Consider the following 20819-nt stretch of genomic DNA (forward strand, 5'->3'; position numbering starts at 1 on the left):
CAGCATACACACACACACACACACACACACACACACACACACACACACACACACACAGAGCAGACAGCAGACAGCTGCTTTACATTTCTCCATCAATTTACATTGATTTTCTCCTCTGCCACTATTTGGAAGAGCCTTTTCCTTGAGTAAACACGATCATGGGGGCTCCCCCTTGAGTAGGGGGTGGGAAGGGGACTGCAGGCAGCTCCCCCTTCTCCTCCTTTGACAACTGCCTCCAGCTTAAACACACTCTGCCCCAGGCAGCTGAGCCCCGTTAAAAGCTACCTGAGGTTTCCCTTTGTAGCTCGATTTTCTTTTATTTCAGGGGAACAAAGGCAGTGTCACGGCGTTCTCAGAGAATGCTGTCACCCACGCAGGGAGGGGTGCAGACCGGCACCATGGCGGAGAGAGGTGGGGCAGGCAGGTGCTGGCCCTGGGGAGGCTGGGGTGGGGGGCACTTCCAGCCCCCACTTCACCCCTGCACCTCCCACCCTGTCAGAGAGAGAGGCCAGGGGCTAAATACATCGTGATCACCCTGCAGGCAGCCTGCTGGCTCCCCTTCCTCCTCTGGGTGCATTGAAACACTCTCCATTCATGGGGTCCCTGAAGGAGAGCCCAGAGGTCCTGGGCAGCATGGACGAGACTCAAAATTGCACAGTTTGGGGGAGTCCCATATTTGTGTCCTTGCCCAAGCCTGTCCGTCCACCCCTGTGCTTCCAGATTTCCATGTCATCTATATATGCTTTTGGGGTCCTAACAGGGTCTGTGCCTAGAACTCAGCAGAGTAGAGGATGGGAGAGATTTGGGATTCAACCAGCTTAGGGTGAGAGGCAGGTGCATGGAAGTCAGGAGGACCTGGATGCTGATTGGGCTCTGGCATTGATTTAGCAGCGTTTGACCTGGTGCAGGTTATATAACTTCCCTCAGCCTCCACTTCCACGTCTGTAAAATGGGAGAGAGCAATTCCTGTGCCCTTTATTGCTGGCAAGATGAAATTAGCTAGTGTACAGTTAGCCTTGCCCTGCAGTAAGTGGTTAATAAATTCCTGCTGTTCTAGTAATGACTTGGGATGTCTGTATTGGGCAAAGAGGATGTGTCTGGGCCTCGGTTTCTGCACCTAGAAAATAGGATTGCTCCTTCTTGCTCAGCCAGTATCCCAAGGGAGGGGTGTTAGGAGCTTGTGAGTCTCACTGTGTCTGGGCCCAGATTCCAGGTTGCAGGGTGGAGAAGGCCAGCCCAGCCTGGGTGCTAGTCTGGGAAGAGCCTCCATTAGCAGATTGTTGTAACCGAACACACCAGATGGCCCTGCTGTCCTCCTTCATCTCTGCCTTTCCTCACCCCAGCCAGGGGCTGACGCTGACTCACACCTCCTGGAGGCGTGTGTGTGTGTGTGTGTGTGTGTGTCTGTGTGTGTCTGTGTCTGTGTGTGTGTGTGTGAGAGAGAGAGAGAATGATGTGGGGGGAGATGGAGAGGAAGGGGTTGCCTGCCTCTGATGTCTTCCCAACCAGACCAGCCCCAGCCCCAGTGAGCAGCTGATGGGCTTCATGGAAGGGAAATGTGGTGGCCTTCTCATCTCCAGAAATTATCTTCACAGTGAAGGAAGCGGGCATAATGTGCAGGAAGGCCCAGTGACAATGGCCTTTTCTTAACCTTACACCCATGGAAAGTGGATGTGCCCCCAACTCCTGAACACCCTCCACCCACCCCCAACTCCATCCACCCTCATGGATGCTGCGACACACAAGGACACATACGCACGCACACATACGTGAATATACACAGACCTCCAGCATCCTCAACATGCAGAGACCCCCCCACCCTCCACCTCCATCCCAATGATAGATTCACCCCGAGACACCAATGGGCATGCCTGGGAAGCACACATCCTCCCACACACAGACTCGCACCTCCCTGGATCTCCTGCGTCTCCCTGGTTCCATCTCTGTACAACAACCCCAAGTGCAGCACCAGGTGAGAAAGGGACTTGGGGACATGGCATATGTGATATATGAGGTGAGATTAAAACCCTGCGTGAAACCCATCTTTAATATACCTCTGACAGCGGATTAGGGTGGGGAGCAGCAGGGTAGGAAGGCTGACAGCACCCAGTGAGCCCACCCTGGCCCTGGTGAGGGGTGGGGCTGTTAGGCCAGCCCAGCCACCCCCAGCCTGGGTCCTGGGCTAGTTCTGCAGAGTCCTGGGGTCAGGAGCAGCTGAGGCCAGCAGGTACCAGGCCCCTTCCCAGGGAAGATGGAGAATGCGTGTGGGACGTCCCTCTTCCACCTGGACCTGACAGCCTGCCCTGGGCTCCAAAGGTCCAACCTCCCTCAGCCTGAGGTGATGATCATTCATTCATTCATTCATTCATTCACTTTCCCAAGCAGTAAACTGGGTTGCTGTATGTCCAGCCTTCAGGGAGCTGCCAGGCTGGGCAGGGAGAGGAAATAGGAGGAGTTGAGGAACAATCACTTTGCAAGCCGATTGTGGAGGAAGTGGTGGGCATGAGCTGGGTGGTCGTCAAGGACTCAGTCTGTTGGAGGAAGACAGTTCTGCTGGCAGTCAGAAGACTTTGTTTAGAACCTCATTTCCCAGTTGCATATGAGCAGTTATGACTTGGAGCAGGTCCCTTACCTCCCTGGGCCTCAAATTCCTCATCTGTACGATGGACAGAGTCCTACCTACTAACAAGGAAGTTATTGCTCAAGTGAGGAAGAGATTGGGAAATTGCATGGTGCTAACAACCCATCCCACAAATGTCAGGGAGACAGTTGCACCCTGCCTCTATGGTGGGGTGGGATTCCAGCAGAGAGTGGGGAGAATGGTTTTCAAGGGTGAGCCAGGCACGGTGGCTCTCGCCTGTAATCCCAGCACTTTGGGAGGCCAAGGCAGGCAGATCACAAGGTCAAGAGTTCCAGACCAGCCTGACCAACATGGTGAAACCCCGTCTCTACTAAAAAATACAAAAATTAGCCCGTCGTGGTGGCATGTGCCTGTAGTCCCAGCTACTCGGGAGGCTGAGACAGGAGAATTGCTTGAACCTGGGAGGTAGAGGTTGCGGTGAGCCAAGATCACACCACTGCACTCTAGCCTGGGCAATAGAGCGAGACTCTATCTCAAAAAAAAAAAAAAAAAAAGGTGGAGGACAGTGTGAGCAAAGGCGTGGAGGTATTCGAGGGACAAGCAAGTAGGGGGGAAACAGGAGGTGGAGAGAGCTGGTTCGTAGGATGGAGGTGGTAGGGAGTTGCAGGGGATGCCAATGGAATGCACAGGAGGCGCCATCTCTGAGTACTTCGAGCTCTGTACTATCCCCTCTGTACCAGAGGCTGCTCTGGGCCAGGCTGGCAGAGGTGGAACTCATATCACATTTGGCAGCCTGCAGAGCCCATTGGAGCATCATACTGGTCTTGAGAGGTAGGCACGGTAACCTTGATAGAGCCCATTTTCTGAAGCAAGAAACTGAGCCCCTAGAGGAGATAGACAGCTTGCCCAAGGCAGTCACTAGCAAGGTCAAGCTGGAATCCAGATCTCCACCATATATTTTGGTCTTTCTGAGCCAGTAGTCAGCACACAGGTGGGAATGACTAACAGCATCCTTTCCCAGGGAGACTCACACTTTGCAAGCTGTTCCTTAGCCCATTTGCAAGCTGTTCCTCAGCCCATGCAGCACTAATGCTGGGCTTTCTGGGCACGTGACAAGATCACGGGGAAGCACTTTGAGGGAGGAGATTTCTTACTGGTGGCCCCAAATCACACCAAGTCCTGCCAAGACAGGTTACTTGGTATTACACTGGCCCCAACAATGAGTGCTCATTTATTGCACTGAATGGTTTGGGAGCAAGGCTGGGGATGGAGTTGGGGCTGTCAGTGGCTCAGAGTCCCAGAGCAAACTCCCTGAACCACTGCTGTTGGCTAATGACACTTAGAAAAAAGTGTTGCATAAGTAGCCCTGGCCCATAATTAAGGCCTTTCCACCCTGTCTGAGAAGTGACAGTGAGTTACAGTCAAGAAGGTTCAGTAGACAAACTTTGGACTCAGGCTTGAGTTCAGGTTCCTGGTCTGCCTTGCAATAGGTGTTCCTGAGCAAGTCATTTTACTTCTCTGACTATTTTCTCATCTGTAAAAGGGGGATAATATGCCTACTTGGCAATGTGGTTGTGACAATTAAATAACATTCTAGCCTCAGTGCAGTCCAAGAGGTCTCGGAGGAGAGGGGGTTCCAAAGACTTCCAGAACACAGGCAGCCTGGAAGCCACCCTGATTCACAGCCTTGGAGGCGGGGGTGGGGGGATGGGCCACCCATCTCCACCCCATTACCTCTGCAGAGAGGCGTTACTGATTCCTCCATGCAGGAAGCATTTGTTGAACCCTGATTCAATGCCAGGCCTGGCCTCTCAGAGCTCTTGGAAAGACAGGAGCACCACGGGGAGAGCACTGCAGTCCCTGGGTATAGAAGGGGAAGCAGCTGGACCCACCTTATGGAGGCTGAAGGCGCAGTGGAGGGGTGGAAAGTATTTGATCAGGGCAGAAAGGCAGAGAGGAGAGTAGTGATGGGCTCTGGTTTCAATCCTGCTCTGCCCCCTCCAGCTGTGGGACTTCACCTCTCTGCACCTCCTTTCCTCATCTGTAAAATGAGGATGATAACAACACTCGCCAGGAGGACTGTTGAATTCAATGTGTAGTAAATTTAAAGACTATAGCCAATGCTCACAAAACGCTGGCCATTCTCGTGACGCTGGGTGAATGGCAGCTTGCCAGGTAGGCAAGGGTTGGACAGAAAAGCTTGAATAAAGACCCAGGGGCTGGAGAGACTGTGGCTTCTTTGGGGAACTTGGAAGCTCTCTGGGGAGCCAGTGGTTGTGGGAGCAGTTGAGGGGCTGGGCCATGGGGCCCCCACTCCTTACCCCACCCGGAAGCCTGGTCTTGAGTCACTACTGGGCCAGTGGAGCTCACGGATGGGCATGGGAGCGGGGAGGTTGTAGACATTATTTTAATCTTCCTCTTAAAGCATAATTGCTTTTTGTCGGCGGGTGTTCCTGGAGACGCCTCCCCGTGGGATTGCTTTCCAGGCTCCTCTCTTCCAGGAGACAGGCAGGGGCCGGGCCAGCTCCACGCTGCATTAATACGCTGCAAATGCGATTTCATGGCCTCAAATGAGATTAGGGCCAGAGGCTCTGCTCTCTGGTAGAGATGACGGGTGGTGTGAGCGAAGGGTGGCGGGCGCTGAGCGGGGAATCTGAGAGGGAGGGAGCCCGGGCTGACTTGGCCTGAGTGAGCAGTTTCCTGTAATTGGAGCCCCTCGGACTTGCTGGCGCATCCCGGCTGCAGAGCCAACCCTGAGGCCCTGTCCAGTGGGCGAGGTACCCAAGGCTGTCACCCCCACCCCCAGGCTCCCCACAAGCACCTCAATAAGGAGAGTGCTGTGATTAAGGCCACAGTCTCTGCAGCTAGGTGGCCTAAGTCTGAAGCTTGCCTCCATTTTCTTATCTTTAAAATCGGGAGAACAAGCTGGGGGAAGTGGCTCACGTCTGTAATCCCAGCACTTTGGGAGGCCGAGGCAGGCAGAACACTTGAGGTCAGGAGTTCGAGACCAGCCTGGCCAACATGGTGAAACCCAGTCTCTACTAAAAATACAAAAATTAGCCAGGCGTAATGGCAGGTGCCTGTAATCCCAGCTACTTGGGAGGCCAAGGCAGGGGAATCGCTTGAACTTGGGAAGCGGAGGTTGCAGTGAGCCAAGATCCCACCACTGCACTCCAGCCTGGGTGACAATTGAGACACCGTCTCAAAAAATAGAAATAAAAATAAAATAAAGTGGGGACAATAGTATCACCTACCTCATATGTCATTGTGAGGACTGAGTTAACGTGTGTAAAACACACAGAATAGTGCTCACTGTTAGCTATTATTATGAGGTTCCTATACACACCCGTGCATGCCCTAGCAAGGGGAGAAGGCACTGGGGGCTTGGACTGTGGAGAGGGAGGGTTTGGGGGAGCAGGCATCACTGTCCCAGGCTGAAGTAGCAGGAAGGAGGAAGATACTTGACACAAATGTCATCCCTCACTCATACATCAAGCACCCATCTGGTGCCAATTCTGCACCAGGCAACATGCTGGGCCCTGGGGACATGGTCCCCGCCCTTGGGGAAGATAGACCCTGTCCCAGAGAAGCCCACAGTGGATCATGAGCCAGGGCAGGGGAGGCCCATGGGCTGTGGATCTGATGTCCCTGAGGTGGGGTGGGGGAAGGTTGCAGCGAATCTTTGTGCAGGTTGTGCACAATTCAATTGTGTCTTGAATTATTCAGGCTGGCTGGGGAAGAGGGACGGCCCAGGCACATGAAACAGTAAAGGTGAAGGCCTGAAGGCTGGAGAGACCACTGCTCCTTCACAGGGACCACAGGCATGTCATGAGGCTGGAGTGTGGGTGTGAGGGCCAGGGGTGAGCAGACCAGGAGGCTGGCAGGGGTGCCCTGCAGTGATGGGGTCCTACTAAGGTGTTTTTTGAAGCAGAGGAGGGCCTTGGTCAGATTTGGAGGTTGGAAGAGTTGGGGTGAGGGGACACAGGTTTGCTGGAAACAGGTTGAACCTATTGTCCCCACCCCAAGGCCTCTCGGCCCTCTGAGTAGACCCCCCACCCAACCTTGGCAGAGCACTGCTTCTGCCCCTCCTGATGGAAGGAAATGGCAGGCAGCTTCATTGCTCCCTCCTTTATTCAGTCCCTTGTTAAATGAGTTATTGATTTTTCAAAAGAAAAATGCCCAAAAGCAACGTTGCATCTTTAGCAAAGTGATTTATGACATGATGGAGGGAGCTGGGCTGCCCCAAACGAGAGCTTTGGTTGCCAAATGCCAAGAGGAATCCTTCAACATGGCAATCCATAAACATGCCTGCTAAGCAAATGGAAGCCTCGTTGTCCAACAACGAGAACATCACACTCTACTCGTCACCCCCAAGTCTCCTGTTGCCAAAGCTTGGGCCAGAGGTGCTCCGTCTTGGCATACATTGGTGTAAGTGTGAGGGAAAGCTCACTGTGGGGCTGCCTACCATGTGAAGGCATCCATTCTCTTATCTAATCCTCGCCACCACCCTGCACAGAGCCTGCTGGTAGACCTGCTCTGCAGATGAGGAATGGGAGGCTCTGAGGGATCAGGACGTTTGCCCAAACCCTCACTACGGTGCCTGGCAGAACCAGGGTTAGAACCAGGGTTAGAACCAGGCCTGACAGATTCCAAGTCATCATGCTTTTTTTCTTTGCTGCCACATCTTTTTGCCTATTTGGTGGTGACCAGAGCTCACGAGAACCAGGTGCAGCAAGACAGGGTCAGGACTATCACAAAGTCTGCTCTGAGACAAAACACAGATACACAAGGGTTTAGCCCAGTAGCCGTTTACTGAGCTGATAAAAGTCACCTCTGCACAGCAAGCAACCAGGGGAAGGTCAGAAGGGCAAGCCCCCAGAGCCTCCAGGATCCCACCCTGGCCCACTCAGCAAGCAGACCCTAAAGACGGCAGCCTGCATCTGACAGGCTTAGCTGGAAATGGGAGTGAGCTACATTAGTGATAGAGTCACAGTCTGGGGTGTTATGACCCCACCAGTCCTCATAGTCAAACAGCCCTGCAGCCCCTCTGTGCTGGATAGAAGTGATGTCCTCCAGGCCCCCTGGCTCTGCCCTTGCTTATGGGGGCCGGCCAGCCATGCCCAGCTGAGCCTCTGGGGCACACCACCTCAATCTCCTTTGACACCAGTGTCTGCAGGCTGCACTGCCACAGAGCCATTGGTCTGGCCTCATTCAAAAGGCCAGGTGTTTTCATCTCTGGTCTTGAATTTTTCATGTTGCCCCAGTTTCTGGAGAGAGGAAAGGAGAGCTGCGACTCCTTTTCCAGAGTGAAAGGAAAAGGCAGCGTGGTTTGGTGGTTATGATCTCGGACTTTGGAGCCAGCAGGCCTGGAGTCAAATCCCAGCTGTGCTGCCTCAAAGCCGTGTGACCTTGGGCAAGTCCATTCCCTCAGAGCATTTGTGTCCTCACCTTAAAAATGGACTCTGGCCAGGTGCGGTGGTTCACGCCTGTAATCCCAGCAATTTGGGAGGCTGAGGCGGGTGGATCACTTGAGGTCAGGAGTTTGAGACCAGCCTGATCAACATGGGAAACCTTGTCTCTACTGAAAATACAAAAAATTAGCCGGGCGTGGTGGCATGCCTATAATCCCAGCTATTGGGGAGGCTGAGGCAGGAGAATCACTTGAACCCAGGAGGCGGAGGTTGCAGTTAGCTGAGATTATGCCACTGCACTCCAGCCTGGGAGACAGAATGAGACCCTGTCTCAAAAAGAAAAAGAAAAGACTCACAGCAATAACTCCCGGGAGTGTAAACGTGAGGATGAAATGACATGGCGCAGGTCAACTCTTGGCATGAGACCTGGCACACAGTAAGTGCTCACTAAAAGTTGGGGGTGTGAAGGGGCTGGTGGTGACGATGACAGCAGTGATACCAGGACATCAGGCGGGGCGAGAGATTGGGCCATGGAGAGGGGCTCACACAGCAGGTATATCAGCCAGGGTCCTGCTAGGAAAAAGAAGGCATTCAAATTCAGGAGCTTGAGGGGAGTTTAATAAAGGGACTATTAATAATACTGAGGGTGGGGTTTAGGAAAAACAAGAGGGAGACTACAGCGCCCTGGGGGCTGGAACCTGTGAGAAGCCTTCCCTGACTCCTAGGTTTGAAGAGACAAGAGGGAACAATGACCATAACTTGGAAAGGCACTTGTATGGAGAGTTGGCTGCCAGGCAGAGTCCAGGAAAGTGTGCCTCTCTCCCAGAGCCCCCACACTTGGCCTTCTCTTTTCCTGACTCTTGCCCCTTCCCCCGTATCTCCCTATCACTCTTTCTCCATTGCTTTTGGGCAGCTGAGTTGGATGAGGTGGGAAATGTAGGCAGTGTGATTTTATAGCAAATGGCAGCTCATAGCTGTGTGATCTTGGGCAAAATGTTAACCCTCTCTGAGCTTTGGTTCTCGTCCTTATCCAGTGGGAGAATCAGGACTGCTCTGAGGGCCGAATGAGACCATGAAGGTAAAGCTCTTAACGCGGACAGTGAAGTCCCCCAGACGTGCTTGCTTTTTTCCCTGCTAACCAACTTTGGACTTGGTGAGTTCTCCCCCACTGGAATGGGCCAGAGAAGTGAGAAATGGCCATGGGGTGAAGTCTGCATGTCTCCACCAGCGCTTGAGCCTTCACACCCACCCAGACCAGATATCATCCCAGGCCCACTTGCCCTCTTGTCTATCCCCTCTCTGTTCCCGGCTTCCAGGCCCACGCCCATGGCCGCACCTTTCTCAGGTAGCCCTTCAACAGAAATGTCCCCTTTCCTACCTAAATCCAATGTGTTCTCAGGGTCCTGCTCAAGGCCCTTCATCCTGGAGGCCTTCCTCGACCCCTCTATCTCCTGCTCTGAACGTGTTCAGTCCTCCTGGTCCACAGCAACACCTCCTGTGTGTGTGCTGCTTCTGGAGCTGCAAGTTCACTCCTGGTATGTAAGAAACATGAGGCAGGGGTGTGGGACCAGGGCAAGTCCCTGCCCCTCCTTTGATTATTTTGACTGTTGTCTACTGAAGCATTTCCTTTAGAGGGTCTCTATGCTCCCACTGCCACGCACCCTCAGCCCCAGTGGTGTAGACAGCAGGTCCTGACTTGTTGGCTGAAGGATGGAAAACTCTGAGAGGGTCCCCCACTCTGAATCCACCGGCTGCTGGCCAGGACCTTCGAGGGCTGCTCTGAACTCATATAAGTTATGAGGCTCAGCCTCAGGAGTTTCTGCAGAGAGATTGGAGGGCTGGCTTTGCCCTGTGCTTCCACAAGGGCTCTAACTGGGCCCCTTGAGGCCAGTTCACACCCCACCCCTTAAGGTGCTGAACTGGGTTTAAACTGAAGTCACTGCCACCCAGAGCTGCACTAGAGAGAACTTGCCAAGCCCAAGGTTGGTTAGCAGGGAAAAGCGAGCATGCCTGGAGCTCATAACTATCCGTGTTAAGAGCTTTACCTGCGTGGTCTCATTCAGCCCACAGAGCAGCCCTGATTCCCTCACTGAATAAGGATGGGAACCAAAGCTCAGAAAGGGTTAACATTTTGCCCAAGATCACACAGCTTTGAGCTGCCATTTGCTACAAAATCACACTGCCTACATTTCCCACCTCATCCAACTCAGCTGCCCAAATGTGGGGGTGGGACAGGACTCACAGGGAAGGAAAGGCCAAGTCAGGAGGGGGGGCGTCTCTGGAAGACAGACACACTCCCCTGAGTCTCATTGCATGGGTAGTTTGTCCTCACAGGCTGCTTCCTCAGACTCCAGACCCCAGACATGGCATGAGGAAGCAGGGCTGACTATGAGCCACATCTGTCTACCCAGATTCTTCTTGCTGTCCGGCCAGCAAGATCCCTCCTTCCCCAAGAGCCAGCCCCAGATCCAGCCTCAGGGGCTTGCCCCTCCCAGAACTATGGGCTCCCTAGTGGCCACATTTAACCCCTGGCCCCTCCTAGTGATACAGCTCCAAGTGCTGTCTCCTGGGGGTAGGGGGTGGGCACAGTTATCTATTAGCTGTGAGATTAATCATTCCCTGCTCTCCCTCACCCTGGAATCTCCCTGAATCATCACAGCTTGGGGCTGGCCCCTGGACATTTGAGGAGCAAGCCCACTTCTCTGGGCTGGGGATATAGAGCTCACCTTGCTGGAGGAAGGGGAGGAGAAGGTAGAGCAGCTGGGCTCATGCTACCGTTAAGGCCTTCTCACAGGTGAGGAGGAAGCAGCTCTCGGGGGAGGTTAGGGTAGGCACAGGAGCTGGTGTCTCAGGGGTCCTTGGTCTGGGGAGGTGAACAACCAGCAAGTCAGGGGGTAGAAGGGCCCTCCTGGTGGCTGCTGAGTGCACAGGGCCCGCTTGCACCCTGGAGCCAGACGGCCTGGAACCAGTGCCCAATCGCATTATCTTCCCAGGCAGGAAGATGGCAGGGGCGTGGCTGCAGAGGCAGAAAGCTCAGATGCCAAGGAGGGTAGCTGGGTGACAGCCCAGAGCCCCGGGGACTGAGGCAGAGCTGCAGGGCAGGGCAAGGACCACAGTGAGGCAGGCAAGGTGGCCAGGGCGCAAAATGTGAGGCTCTGTGTCGGGAGCGGAGCACTCACACAGCCCTGAGAGTGAGCGCTTCCTTAAAGTTTGCTTCCTAGGCACCTGGCTTGCATCTTCAGTCCTGCTGCTAGAGAAGGAGCAATGGCTCCCCACCCCCTGAACCTGCTGTCCTAGCCTCCTAGACTAAGCAGGCCTGAGAGGTTGGGGGAGATGCGCTCTAGAGAGACTGGGGGAGCAGCCACTGAGACCTTTCCACACATACACCCTGTGCTGGGACATGTTGGCCCACAAGGGAGATAAAGCACAGTGCTCACAGCCAGGCCATTCCTGGTCAGGCCCCCAGCCCCAGAGCCCCAGGAGTACCACTCTTGGCAGGCCCAGACGGGGAGAAAATTAGGAGTGGGGTTCCTGACTACCATCCCCCACCAGTGTCTGGGTGACCTTGGCTGGTCCTTTCAGTTCTAATCAAAAGCAAAGCCTCAGTTTTTCTGTCTCTAAACTGGGGAGAACCACATCCTTGCTGCTGCTCTCTCTGGAGTGGGGGTAGAGAGGGAGGCTGGGAGGCCTCTGCAAAGCAGGAGTCTCCTGCCTCCTGGCTGCCGGGCTGGTCCTGCTCTTCGGCCAGATTAAAAGAATCTCCAACATGGGGCCCAAAATAGGTAGAAATGAGGCAGGCCACAGGGGCCCCCCAAACACTTCTGAACACTGCCCAGTACCCCAAATCCCTCCTCTTCTAGCCCAGGATTTCTGATCATTCTTCGAAGCCCAGTTCAGACCTCACCTCTCTATAGAGCAACCCTCCACCCCAGGCCAAGGACTAGTCTCTCTTCATTCTGCCATCTCACCTCACCAAAAGCACTTAGGACCCTGCCTGGCGTGCAGCAAATGCTCCATTAAAAGACATACTTTGTCTTTGTAATAATTTCTTGCAGTGCTCAGAACTGAACCATAATCTTTGGTTCATACTCTAGTGCCATCACTGACCCATCATGGCTTTCTTTAATTGTTTAATTATAATTTATTTTCAATAATGTAACGAACTTCCGTTAACTGACCATGCAATCTAAAAACCCAAAAGTTTAGAATGTATGCTCTTACCCTCTTCTCTCCCCGATCTTCCCACCCACCCTCCAAGAAGAAACCATCCTCTTGAAGTTTGTGTTTATTATTATCAAATAAATGGAAGACTATAGGTACCCAAAGAGGCACGATGGCTGGTAGATTCTTCAACAGAAGTAGCTGTTTTACCGATCAAGCTGCAACACTCTTGAGAGCAGTGTCTGGCTTCCTCTTTTGCTGCAGCTTGAGCAGCATGGGGCTGGCCACACCACAGGGTTGGTGGAGACTACTTGAGGCACCAAGAGCAGGAAGGGTGAGGCCTGAGTGCCAGGCGGCAGGTGGAACACAGCTCCAGGAACAGGGAAAAGGGCTTTGCATTCTAGCTCACTGCACCTGGACAGGTGCCTGTGTGACTTCGGCCCTGCCCTGTGACATCACACAATGTTGCCCAGGTGACCCAGCTAGGTGGAAGAGCTCACTGTTTTCCAGGCCTGGGCAGAGACAGGGCCCCCCTGCCCCATCTCTCCACCGTCCCAGGGGTGCCAAGAGTCAACTGCCTCATTGCTGACCCTGTCCAGCTGGCCATGGCCCTCAACCCCCAAGGCCCTTCCACCCACAGACCATCTCACTGCTGAGAGATCCAGGACCTGCTCCCACCTGGCCACCCTCCCCCTCCCCCCACATCCAGGCCCCAGGGCTGGTGTGTGGCACCCCTGAGACCACATTGACCTCCATACTGTCTACTACCCATAAGGACTCCAAGACTCCCAGGCCAGCTGTCTGGGCAGGACTGATGCCTGATCACCCACTAATACCAAGTGCTCATCTCCAAGATTGTTAAACAAGGCCAGACACTCCTGGCCTCAAGAGGATGGGACTGAAAAACAAAAAGGTAAGGCCAGGGGCAGGGGCCACACACCTGCATGAATCTGTCCCTCCTTCAAAGTCCTTCCTTCAAAGTTTTGTTTGCTCCTTAATCATGACAAAAGCTTCCCTTTCCTGGGTCTCAGTTTTCACAGCTGTGAAATGGGGAGTGAGGTGGTCTCTGTGGCTCTCCCGGGTTAGCTGCCCTATACTCTTGGGCCACACGGGAACTGGAATGCAGTCTACTTGCAGGTGTTGTCAATGCTGACCACCCTTACCTGGTTGTTTCTGCACTCTTGTTGCTGGGGTCACACAGTCTGAGAGCCCACTGAGGTGGTTCATTACCCCTGTCCAAGATCTCCCAGGAGATTCCCAGGCTGCTGGCTTGGCAACCCTGATGCCCCCATTGCCCCCATGCTCTCCAATCCCTGGCCCTGATTTTCTGGGGCCTAGGCCCCTGTCCTGGAACACAGATGCTTGGGTCTCTGAAGAGAAGGGATTTTTGTGTGTTTTGTTGATCGCTGTATCCCCAGCATTCAGAACAGTGCCTGGCACATAGTGGGTGCTTAATAAAAAGCTGTGGCCCAGCAGCAGGGCTCTGTCAGGAAGGGACTAGAATCTCAGTGTGATGAGTTGTAAACAGTTCAATGTAAGGGACCCCTTACCTTCCTCTCACTAGCAAGGCTCAGCCCCTGCCCTAGATGGTGTTACCCACAGGGATAGCAGAAGGAGCTGAGATCAAAGGCACACAGGTACTTGCAAATGGGGGATACCCTCTTTGTAGTTACACTCAGGTTGAATAAGCCAAATAGCTGGGGGTGCCCAGGCCCTAGTGTGATTTCCACTTTATTACTCTTGATTTTGATGTCTCTGGTTCCTGATGTTCTCTGCCCACAGCTGCCCCCCTACCCCCTGCAGACTCCACCCTCTCCATTAAGCCTCTTTCTGTAATGCCACACACTCAGGACCAGGCACCAGGTTGACCTGGCACCCTAAGCTGCCAGCTGGTCCCCACCTGCCCCATAGAGCTGGATTTGGGGATCTGGGGAGTGTGCATGGGAGTCCTGAGGAGGAGCCAAGGTTGCTTTGATTGGTAGCTTTGAGAAGCACTTTTGATAGCTGGGTAGAATCGCCTATAAGGATGCTTATCATGGCCAGGGGTGGTGGCTCACACCTGTAATCCCAGCACTTGGCGAGGCCGAGGCAGGAGTTTGAGACCAGCCTGGCCGACATGGTGAAACCCCATCTCTACCAAAAATACAAAAATTAGCTGGGTGTGGTGGTGCACATCTGTAATCCCAGTTACTCAGGAGGCTGAGGCAGGAGAATCGCTTGAACCTGGGAGGCAGATGTTGCGGTGAGCCGAGATCACGCCACTGCACTCCAGCCTGGGCAACAGTGTGAGATTCTGCCTCAAAAATAAAAGGACGTTGGCCAGGCGCGGTGTCTCACTCCTGTAATCCCAGCACTTTGGGAGGCCAAGGCAGGAGTTCGAGACCAGCCTGGCCAACATGGTGAAACCCCGTCTCTACTAAAAATACAAAAATTAACCGGGCGTGGTAGTGGGCACCTGTAATCCCAGCTACTCGGGAGGCTGAGGCAGGAGAATCGCTTGAACCCGGGAGGCAGAGGTTGCAGTGAGCCGAGATAGCACCACAGCACTCCAGCCTGGGCAACAAAGAGCGAAACTCCATCTCAAAAAAAAAAAAAAAAAAAAAAAAAAGGATGCTCATCATGGATATATAATACATATTTGTGTGTTTCTTCTTTTGTGAATCCCCCGTTCATGTTTTTTAAATTGGATAATGTTTATAGGTTTCAGTGCTCTTTGTATACTAGTGATATTAATCCTTTTTTAAATATGTAGCAAACATTTTCTCCTTTTTTTCTTTTCTTTGTATTGCAGGGCATTTTGGACCATTATAGAAGTTAGTATAGATTTTTAAAATGTAATCAAACCTATCCTTTTTTAATGATTTCTGACTTTTGTGTCATCTTTTGGAATGCTTCTCTGCTCCAAAGAACACAATTCCTCTTGCTGCCACCAGTGGATACTCAGGTTATGAGTTCAAGGGGGCATCCACTGTGGAGCAGAGAAGGGATCCACATCCAAGGAAGCATGGTTAGAGCACAGCAGAGACAGCAAGAGTGTGGGGTCAGACAGACCCTGCTTCCAGTTCCAGCCCTGGCCTCACTAGCTAAGCTGTGTGCTTTCATACAAGAGGTTTACTTTCTCTGAGTGTGCTTCCTCACCTGTGAAAGAGCTTTCCCCTGGCCGCCATAACTCTCAGGCAAGTTTAGATGTTGAAACTAGAAGGAACATGGGGGACCATTTTTAACTGAAAGTCCTTGTGAAACTGCTGGGAAATAGCCCCACTGCAGTCAAGTAACTTGCCCAAATGACAGATCCGGGCAGCCAGGCACCCTGCCTCCCAGCCCAGCCCCACTCCAGCTGGTGTGACTTTTCAGACACACGGCCCTTCTAGAGGGCAGAACTGGGCTCAGCTCCTCAGGCCTCCCAGGCTGCTGGAGGAGAGGGAGGAGTGGGTGGAAGAGTTTGTCTCCTTCCATCTCTCTCCCCACCAGAACCAAGTTAAGCACCCCCCAACCCACCCGCGGGAGCTGAATTCAAGGACCATTAACTCCCTGTTGTTCCTACCTCCTCCTCTCACCCCAGCCCTTCCCCCCAGCACATGGATCCAAAAATGCCCTAAGTGATGGGCAGTCCTAGTTCCCCTGCAACATCTGCTGGCTAATCCTGGCCTATTGAGGGCAAGGCTGCCTGTCTGTTTGGATAAGGGCACTGGAGTTAGCAGCTTCCAATCTTGCCAGGCCCAGTGGAGTAGCTGAGAGTGCTGAGCTTTGGAATCAGGCTTGCTTCGGTGCTCACAGCCCAGCCTCTCATCCACTGGCTGTGTGGCCTTGGGCAGGTAAACTGGCCAAACCCCTGCCTGGAAAAGCTGCCTGCTGATCTCTGCACCCTAGCAGTGTTGGGTGGGTTAAGTGAGAGGGAGCCTGAGAAGCTGATGGTGAGCATCCAGCTTTGCTCCCAGCCAAGAGGAGGCATGAATTCCCTCCCCAGGGCTCACCACACCCCTACAGATGGGTTTGTGCAACCTGAGAGTTACGGGGGGGTGCCCCATCACCCCCAGTTCACTATCACTCGTGTAACTCAGTATGTGCATTTTCTGTTCCCTCATCAATCCTCTAGTGCAGGCCAGGGGTAATAGATGGATCGAGGACATTGGTTCTGATGCAGGACATCTCTGAGGGAAGCCTGCAGATTCCCATCCAGACATGGGAATAAAAAAGGGATAGCAGGAGGTTAGCAGCCCTGGCCCACCATCCCCCTTCTGGCCTTACCCTTGGCCCCAAGCCTCCCTGGCCCTGGGCCCAGCCTGCCCAGTGGGCACATGCCTGCAGGCCTCACCAGGAGGCGCCAGCCTGGCAGTTGGCCTCATGCCCAGAACTGAAGCACAACAGTTCTCGCCAAACTTCCTGCAAGCTTTATTCCCAGAAGGGAAGGCTGTCCCCGAGGGGAGGCGCAGGGGAGATAGAGGAGGAGCCGGTGTGACTCCTGGCCGGGTCTGCAGATGCCTAGTTGGGCTCTGGGGCTGCCAGGGAGCCAATGAGAGCCCCTGGACAATGGTCTTGCTCCTGGGCCCTCCCTTGCATGGCCCTAGGGAGCTCATGAGAGGCCCTGTGCCCTCACAGCAAGGTGAATCCATCTAGGAACATGAATCACCCCTCCCAGCCTCACTGCAGGAACTTCAGGCACAGTAACCACTGGAAAGGCTGAATCACAAACTATTCCAGACATTCCCATTGGCCAGGTGGGAAAATCAAGGCTCAGGGAGGTGGTACAGAGAGGTAGGGCCAGAGCTGAGCTGAAACCTAGGTCTTTTTTTTTTTTTTTTTTTTTTGTTGTTGGAGTCTCACTCTATCACCCAGGCTGGAGTACCATCTTGGCTCACTGCAACCTCCGCCTCCTAGGTTCAAGCAATTCTCCTGCCTCAGCCTCCCGAATAGCTGGGATTACAGCCTCGTGCCACCACAGCCGGCTGATTTTTGTATTTTTAGTAGAGATGGGGTTTCACCATGTTGGCCCGGCTGGTCTCGATCTCCCACCCTCCAGTGATTTGCCCGCCTCGGCCTCCCAAAGTGCTGGGATTACAGGCGTGAGCCACCACACCCGGCCAAGTTGAAACCTCGGTCTTTTTGCCCCAAGGCTGCCAGCCTTACTCCTGTGCCACTAAACCAGGAAAGCAAGGCTGCTGGGGAGTGGGGGGTCATGGTGGCCTGCATGAGGGTGGATATGGGAGGAAGCTGCCTACCCAGGAGGGCAGGGAACAGCACTCTGGCTGCTCCTCCTCCCTCACCTCCAGGCAGGGGCATCTTCCCCTCCCCTCATTCTCCCCTGACAGGAGCATGGGGGAGAGAAGGAGGGGCAACCCTCATCAACACCTCTGCAGATGGTGACAGGCACTGCTGGGTCCTGGAAGAGGGTGGGGGTGGCCTCCTCAGTCAGAGGAAGGAGAGGGGGCCCTCTTTGCAGGACTGGCACTTCTGATCTGGGGGGCATGTATTCTCACCTCCTAATTAGCCATCTTGCTAGGCAAGGACCACAGCCTGCACCAGGCAAGCCAAGGGAAGTAGGGGAGCAAGGCACAGGGATGACAGTTCTGGAGTGACACCCAGGGTGGAGCAGAGGAAACAGCTAGGGCAGAGGCGGGGAGGCAGGAGGGAGCTTGGTGGGTGTGAGAAACAGCCAGGAGGCCAGTGTGGCTGGAGCAGAGTGACCCACAGGGCCCGTGGGACAAGATGAGGTCAGTTTTCTGGGCCAGCTCCTGGAGGGCCCCACGGGCCATTGCAAGGCTCTGAGAGAAGCAGCAAGCTACTTCAGGGTTCTGAGCAGAGGAGAGAGAGGGTCTGGGTCCAATCTGTAAAGGCTCACTCTGGCGATTGGATGGGGTGGACGGAGAGCCGGAGAGGAAACAGAACTCCATCAGAGGCGAGTCGGGACATACAGGTGTCTGGGACCTGAGTGCTGACCTGAGGATGCCGAGAAGGGTCAGAGTCCAGATATAGTTTGAAGGTGGAGCAGACAGATCTGCTGAAGAACTGGATAAGGGATGTAGAGGGAGAGAGGGAAGAATCAGGAAGGACTCCAAGATGTGGGGCTTGAACAACTAGAACAACATCATCGCCATTAACTCATTAACGAGTTGGGGCAGACAGCAGGAGGAGGGGTTTGAAGGGGAGTCCAGAGCTCGTTAGCTTTGAGAGGCCAGTAGACCCCCAAGGGGAGCTGTTGAGGGGGTGTGTGGCTCCCATTGGTGGGCACCCCACGCTATCGTGAGAAATGGATGAAATAACGTTCCTAAAACTCCTCGGGGCAGAGCAGAGCCTCAGGCACTGTGCCCTTTTCTTTCCCTCTGCCTGAGGCTTCCGGGAGCCAAGGCTCAAGGTAGGAGCAGAGCAGGTTCCAGATAGGTCGGTCCAAGTCCTCATCTCCCCACTGGGGAAACTGACTCTCAGAACATGGCTGGCTTTGGGGCCCAGCGTGGTGAGAGGCAGAGCTGGTTTAAACCTACCTCTCCTGACACTCAGGGCTCCTCAGGAGCCGGCCATTCTGAGCCAAGGACCCAGCCTGCCGAGGCTGCCACCAAAACCAGAGCCCGTCCAGGGCCCAGGTCCTTGCTCCTGTCTGGGCCTCAATTTCCTCTCTATGTAATAGGACATTGTTCTCAACCCCACCCAACCAGGGCCTGCCCTGGAATGCAGGGTCTGACAGGCTGAGCTTTCCAGAGATGAGGAACAGCCTGCCAGTGGCCCCTCAGGGCCCTGCCTCCACCCTGAGGAGGTCCATTGCTCCTCTCCCAGAGCCAGGAGTGCCCCTCTATGGCCCCTCATATCAGCTGGAGGGACAAAGGGTAGGCAAGACCTCCTACCATGGGAGGCCTATCAAGGGTTAATCTGGGTCAGATTAACTGGAAGTGGTGAGTCAGCCAGCCGGCCTGTGGAGGACCAGGGCCAGGGAGGACAAGGACACCCCTGAGCCACAGCAGCCTCATGGCCACACCCCTCCCCACCCCACCGCGTTTATATGCCCAGCTCTGCCGTCTTCTCTGAGTCCCCACTGCCTCCCCAGTCAAACTGAGCCACCTCTGGGCCTTGGAAAGCTCTGCCGCTTCCCGCTTGCTGCCTTCGCTCCAGTGTTCTGCTCCTGGCCTGTCCTCCCTGACTCCACTCCTGCACCTTCTCCCAACCCTTTAAGGCCTCCTCCTCCCTGCTGTCTTCCCTGACCGCCTCAGCCAGCCAGGCCTTTGTCTTCTCTCAGCAACTCTCGTTAAGATGGTCCTTTGGGCCACGAATCCACGAGTTACTAAGCTGCTGAGTCCCTGCTTGGGGCAACTGGTGTAGGAAGCCCCCTGCATGGGCAGGCACCTCTTCCTCCCTAGTCCGCAAGGTTCCTGGGTAGAAGACAGGTGGGGCATCTGGGACAGACACATGCATTCACCTCCATGTAATGCACTGAATGCCCCCGTGAACGTGGAGAAGCTTTGTCAGCTGTAAAGTGCTGTGCACAGGAGGGACCTGAGGTGATGGGTGAGCTGAGGTGAGGTTACAAGATAGACTGAAGAAGGTGGCCCATTGTTAGGACTGCAAAAGCAGGTGGGATTTAGGAATTACAGACGAGGACACCTGCGAAAGCTAAGGCTTAGAAGTGGGACCAGACTTGAAAGGTGAGGTGGCCTGTCTCATCCTGCAGGAAGGGTAGGATCCAGGACTAGGGGAGAGGCTGAGAGGCACTGAGAGAGACGTGGGATGGAGACAGAAGTAGGGAGAAAATGGGGCCAAGGCGACTGCCTTGCAGAGTGGGCGGAAGGGTGACAGAGGGAGGCAGGCACTTGACAGAAGCTGTGAGTGGCTAGATGCTAGAGGGTGGCAGTGAAGGGAGGTGCCGCAGCAGAGGAGGCCACTCAGGGCCAGGTGCAGTAACTCATGCCTATAATCCCAGCACTCTGGGAGGCCGAGGCAGGCAGATCACCTGAGGTCAGGAGTTTGAGACCATGGGGAAATCCCGTCTCTACTAAAAAAACAAAAATTAGTTGGATGTGGTGGCACATGCCTGTAATCCCAGCTCCTGTGGAGGCTGAGGCAGGAGAATTGCTTGAACCTGGGAGGTAGAGGCTGCAGTGAGCCAAGATGGCACCACTGCACTCCAGCCTGGGCAACAGAGCAAGACTCTGTCTCAAAAAAAAAAAAAAAAAAAAAAAACCACTCAGCCCCGGCTCTCCCCACAGAACACTGAAGACCCAGAGGAGCCCCTGATCGCCTCCCAGAGCACGGAACCTGAGATCTGTCACCTGTCTCCCTCTAGGAAGGAGACCATCATGGTCACCCTCCATGGGGCTACCAACCTGCCTGCCTGCAAGGATGGCTCCGAGCCGTGGCCCTATGTGGTGGTGTAAGTAGCTGCGTGAGAGTGGGGGCAGGGGATGGGTTGGGCTGTGAGCAGAAACCAGGGGACAGCTATTTGGAATACTAGCACCCAAAGGCCCAGGACTGGGACTGTCATACCCAGAGGGGAAGAGCTGCTGTGGGCACTGCCTGGCATCTCCGCTGCTGCATGGGAAGCTGCTCACCAGGGCTGGGGAAGACAGGGTGCCAACGGATCCAGAGAGTCACCCCTCCCCACCCCACACCAGTGGGGCAGGATTGGTCACAGCTCAGCTCCAGTGGGGCAGGGCCCTTGTATGCAGAAGTCTGGGCTGGGC

The 20819-nt window shown here is 54.4% G+C and overlaps 1 protein-coding gene and 1 long non-coding RNA gene across 8 annotated transcripts in view; one reads left to right on the forward strand and one right to left on the reverse strand.

The window, feature by feature from the left end:
* Positions 1-6956: 6956 nt before the first annotated feature.
* LOC129527142 (uncharacterized) lies at positions 6957-12537 on the reverse strand. Of its 2 annotated transcripts, XR_008672089.2 has the most exons (4): positions 12313-12537; positions 10719-10855; positions 8349-8562; positions 6957-8162 (listed from the first exon to the last, which is right to left on the reverse strand). It is a non-coding gene; the product is annotated as an uncharacterized lncRNA (long non-coding RNA). The 2 variants fall into 2 exon arrangements; XR_008672090.2 differs by lacking the exons at positions 10719-10855; positions 12313-12537 and adding an exon at positions 9371-9515 and having other exon boundaries at positions 8349-8565.
* A 116-nt stretch (positions 12538-12653) lies between these two features.
* CCDC33 (coiled-coil domain containing 33) overlaps positions 12654-20819 on the forward strand; it is a 101360-nt gene continuing 93194 nt past the window's right edge. For 5 of the 6 annotated variants that reach the window (XM_055363745.2, XM_063698695.1, XM_063698696.1 and 2 more), the window contains exons 1-2: positions 12661-13066; positions 20346-20509. In XM_055363745.2, coding sequence (XP_055219720.1) covers positions 13046-13066; positions 20346-20509 — 185 coding nt within the window. In that variant the 5' untranslated portion in view covers positions 12661-13045. Of the gene's footprint in view, positions 13067-20345; positions 20510-20819 lie in introns of all 6 variants that reach the window. The other variant, XM_004056491.5, reaches the window with a different exon arrangement.

This window comes from Gorilla gorilla, chromosome 16, assembly GCF_029281585.2.
Source record: "Gorilla gorilla gorilla isolate KB3781 chromosome 16, NHGRI_mGorGor1-v2.1_pri, whole genome shotgun sequence".
In the NCBI taxonomy this organism is placed as follows: domain Eukaryota; kingdom Metazoa; phylum Chordata; class Mammalia; order Primates; family Hominidae; genus Gorilla; species Gorilla gorilla.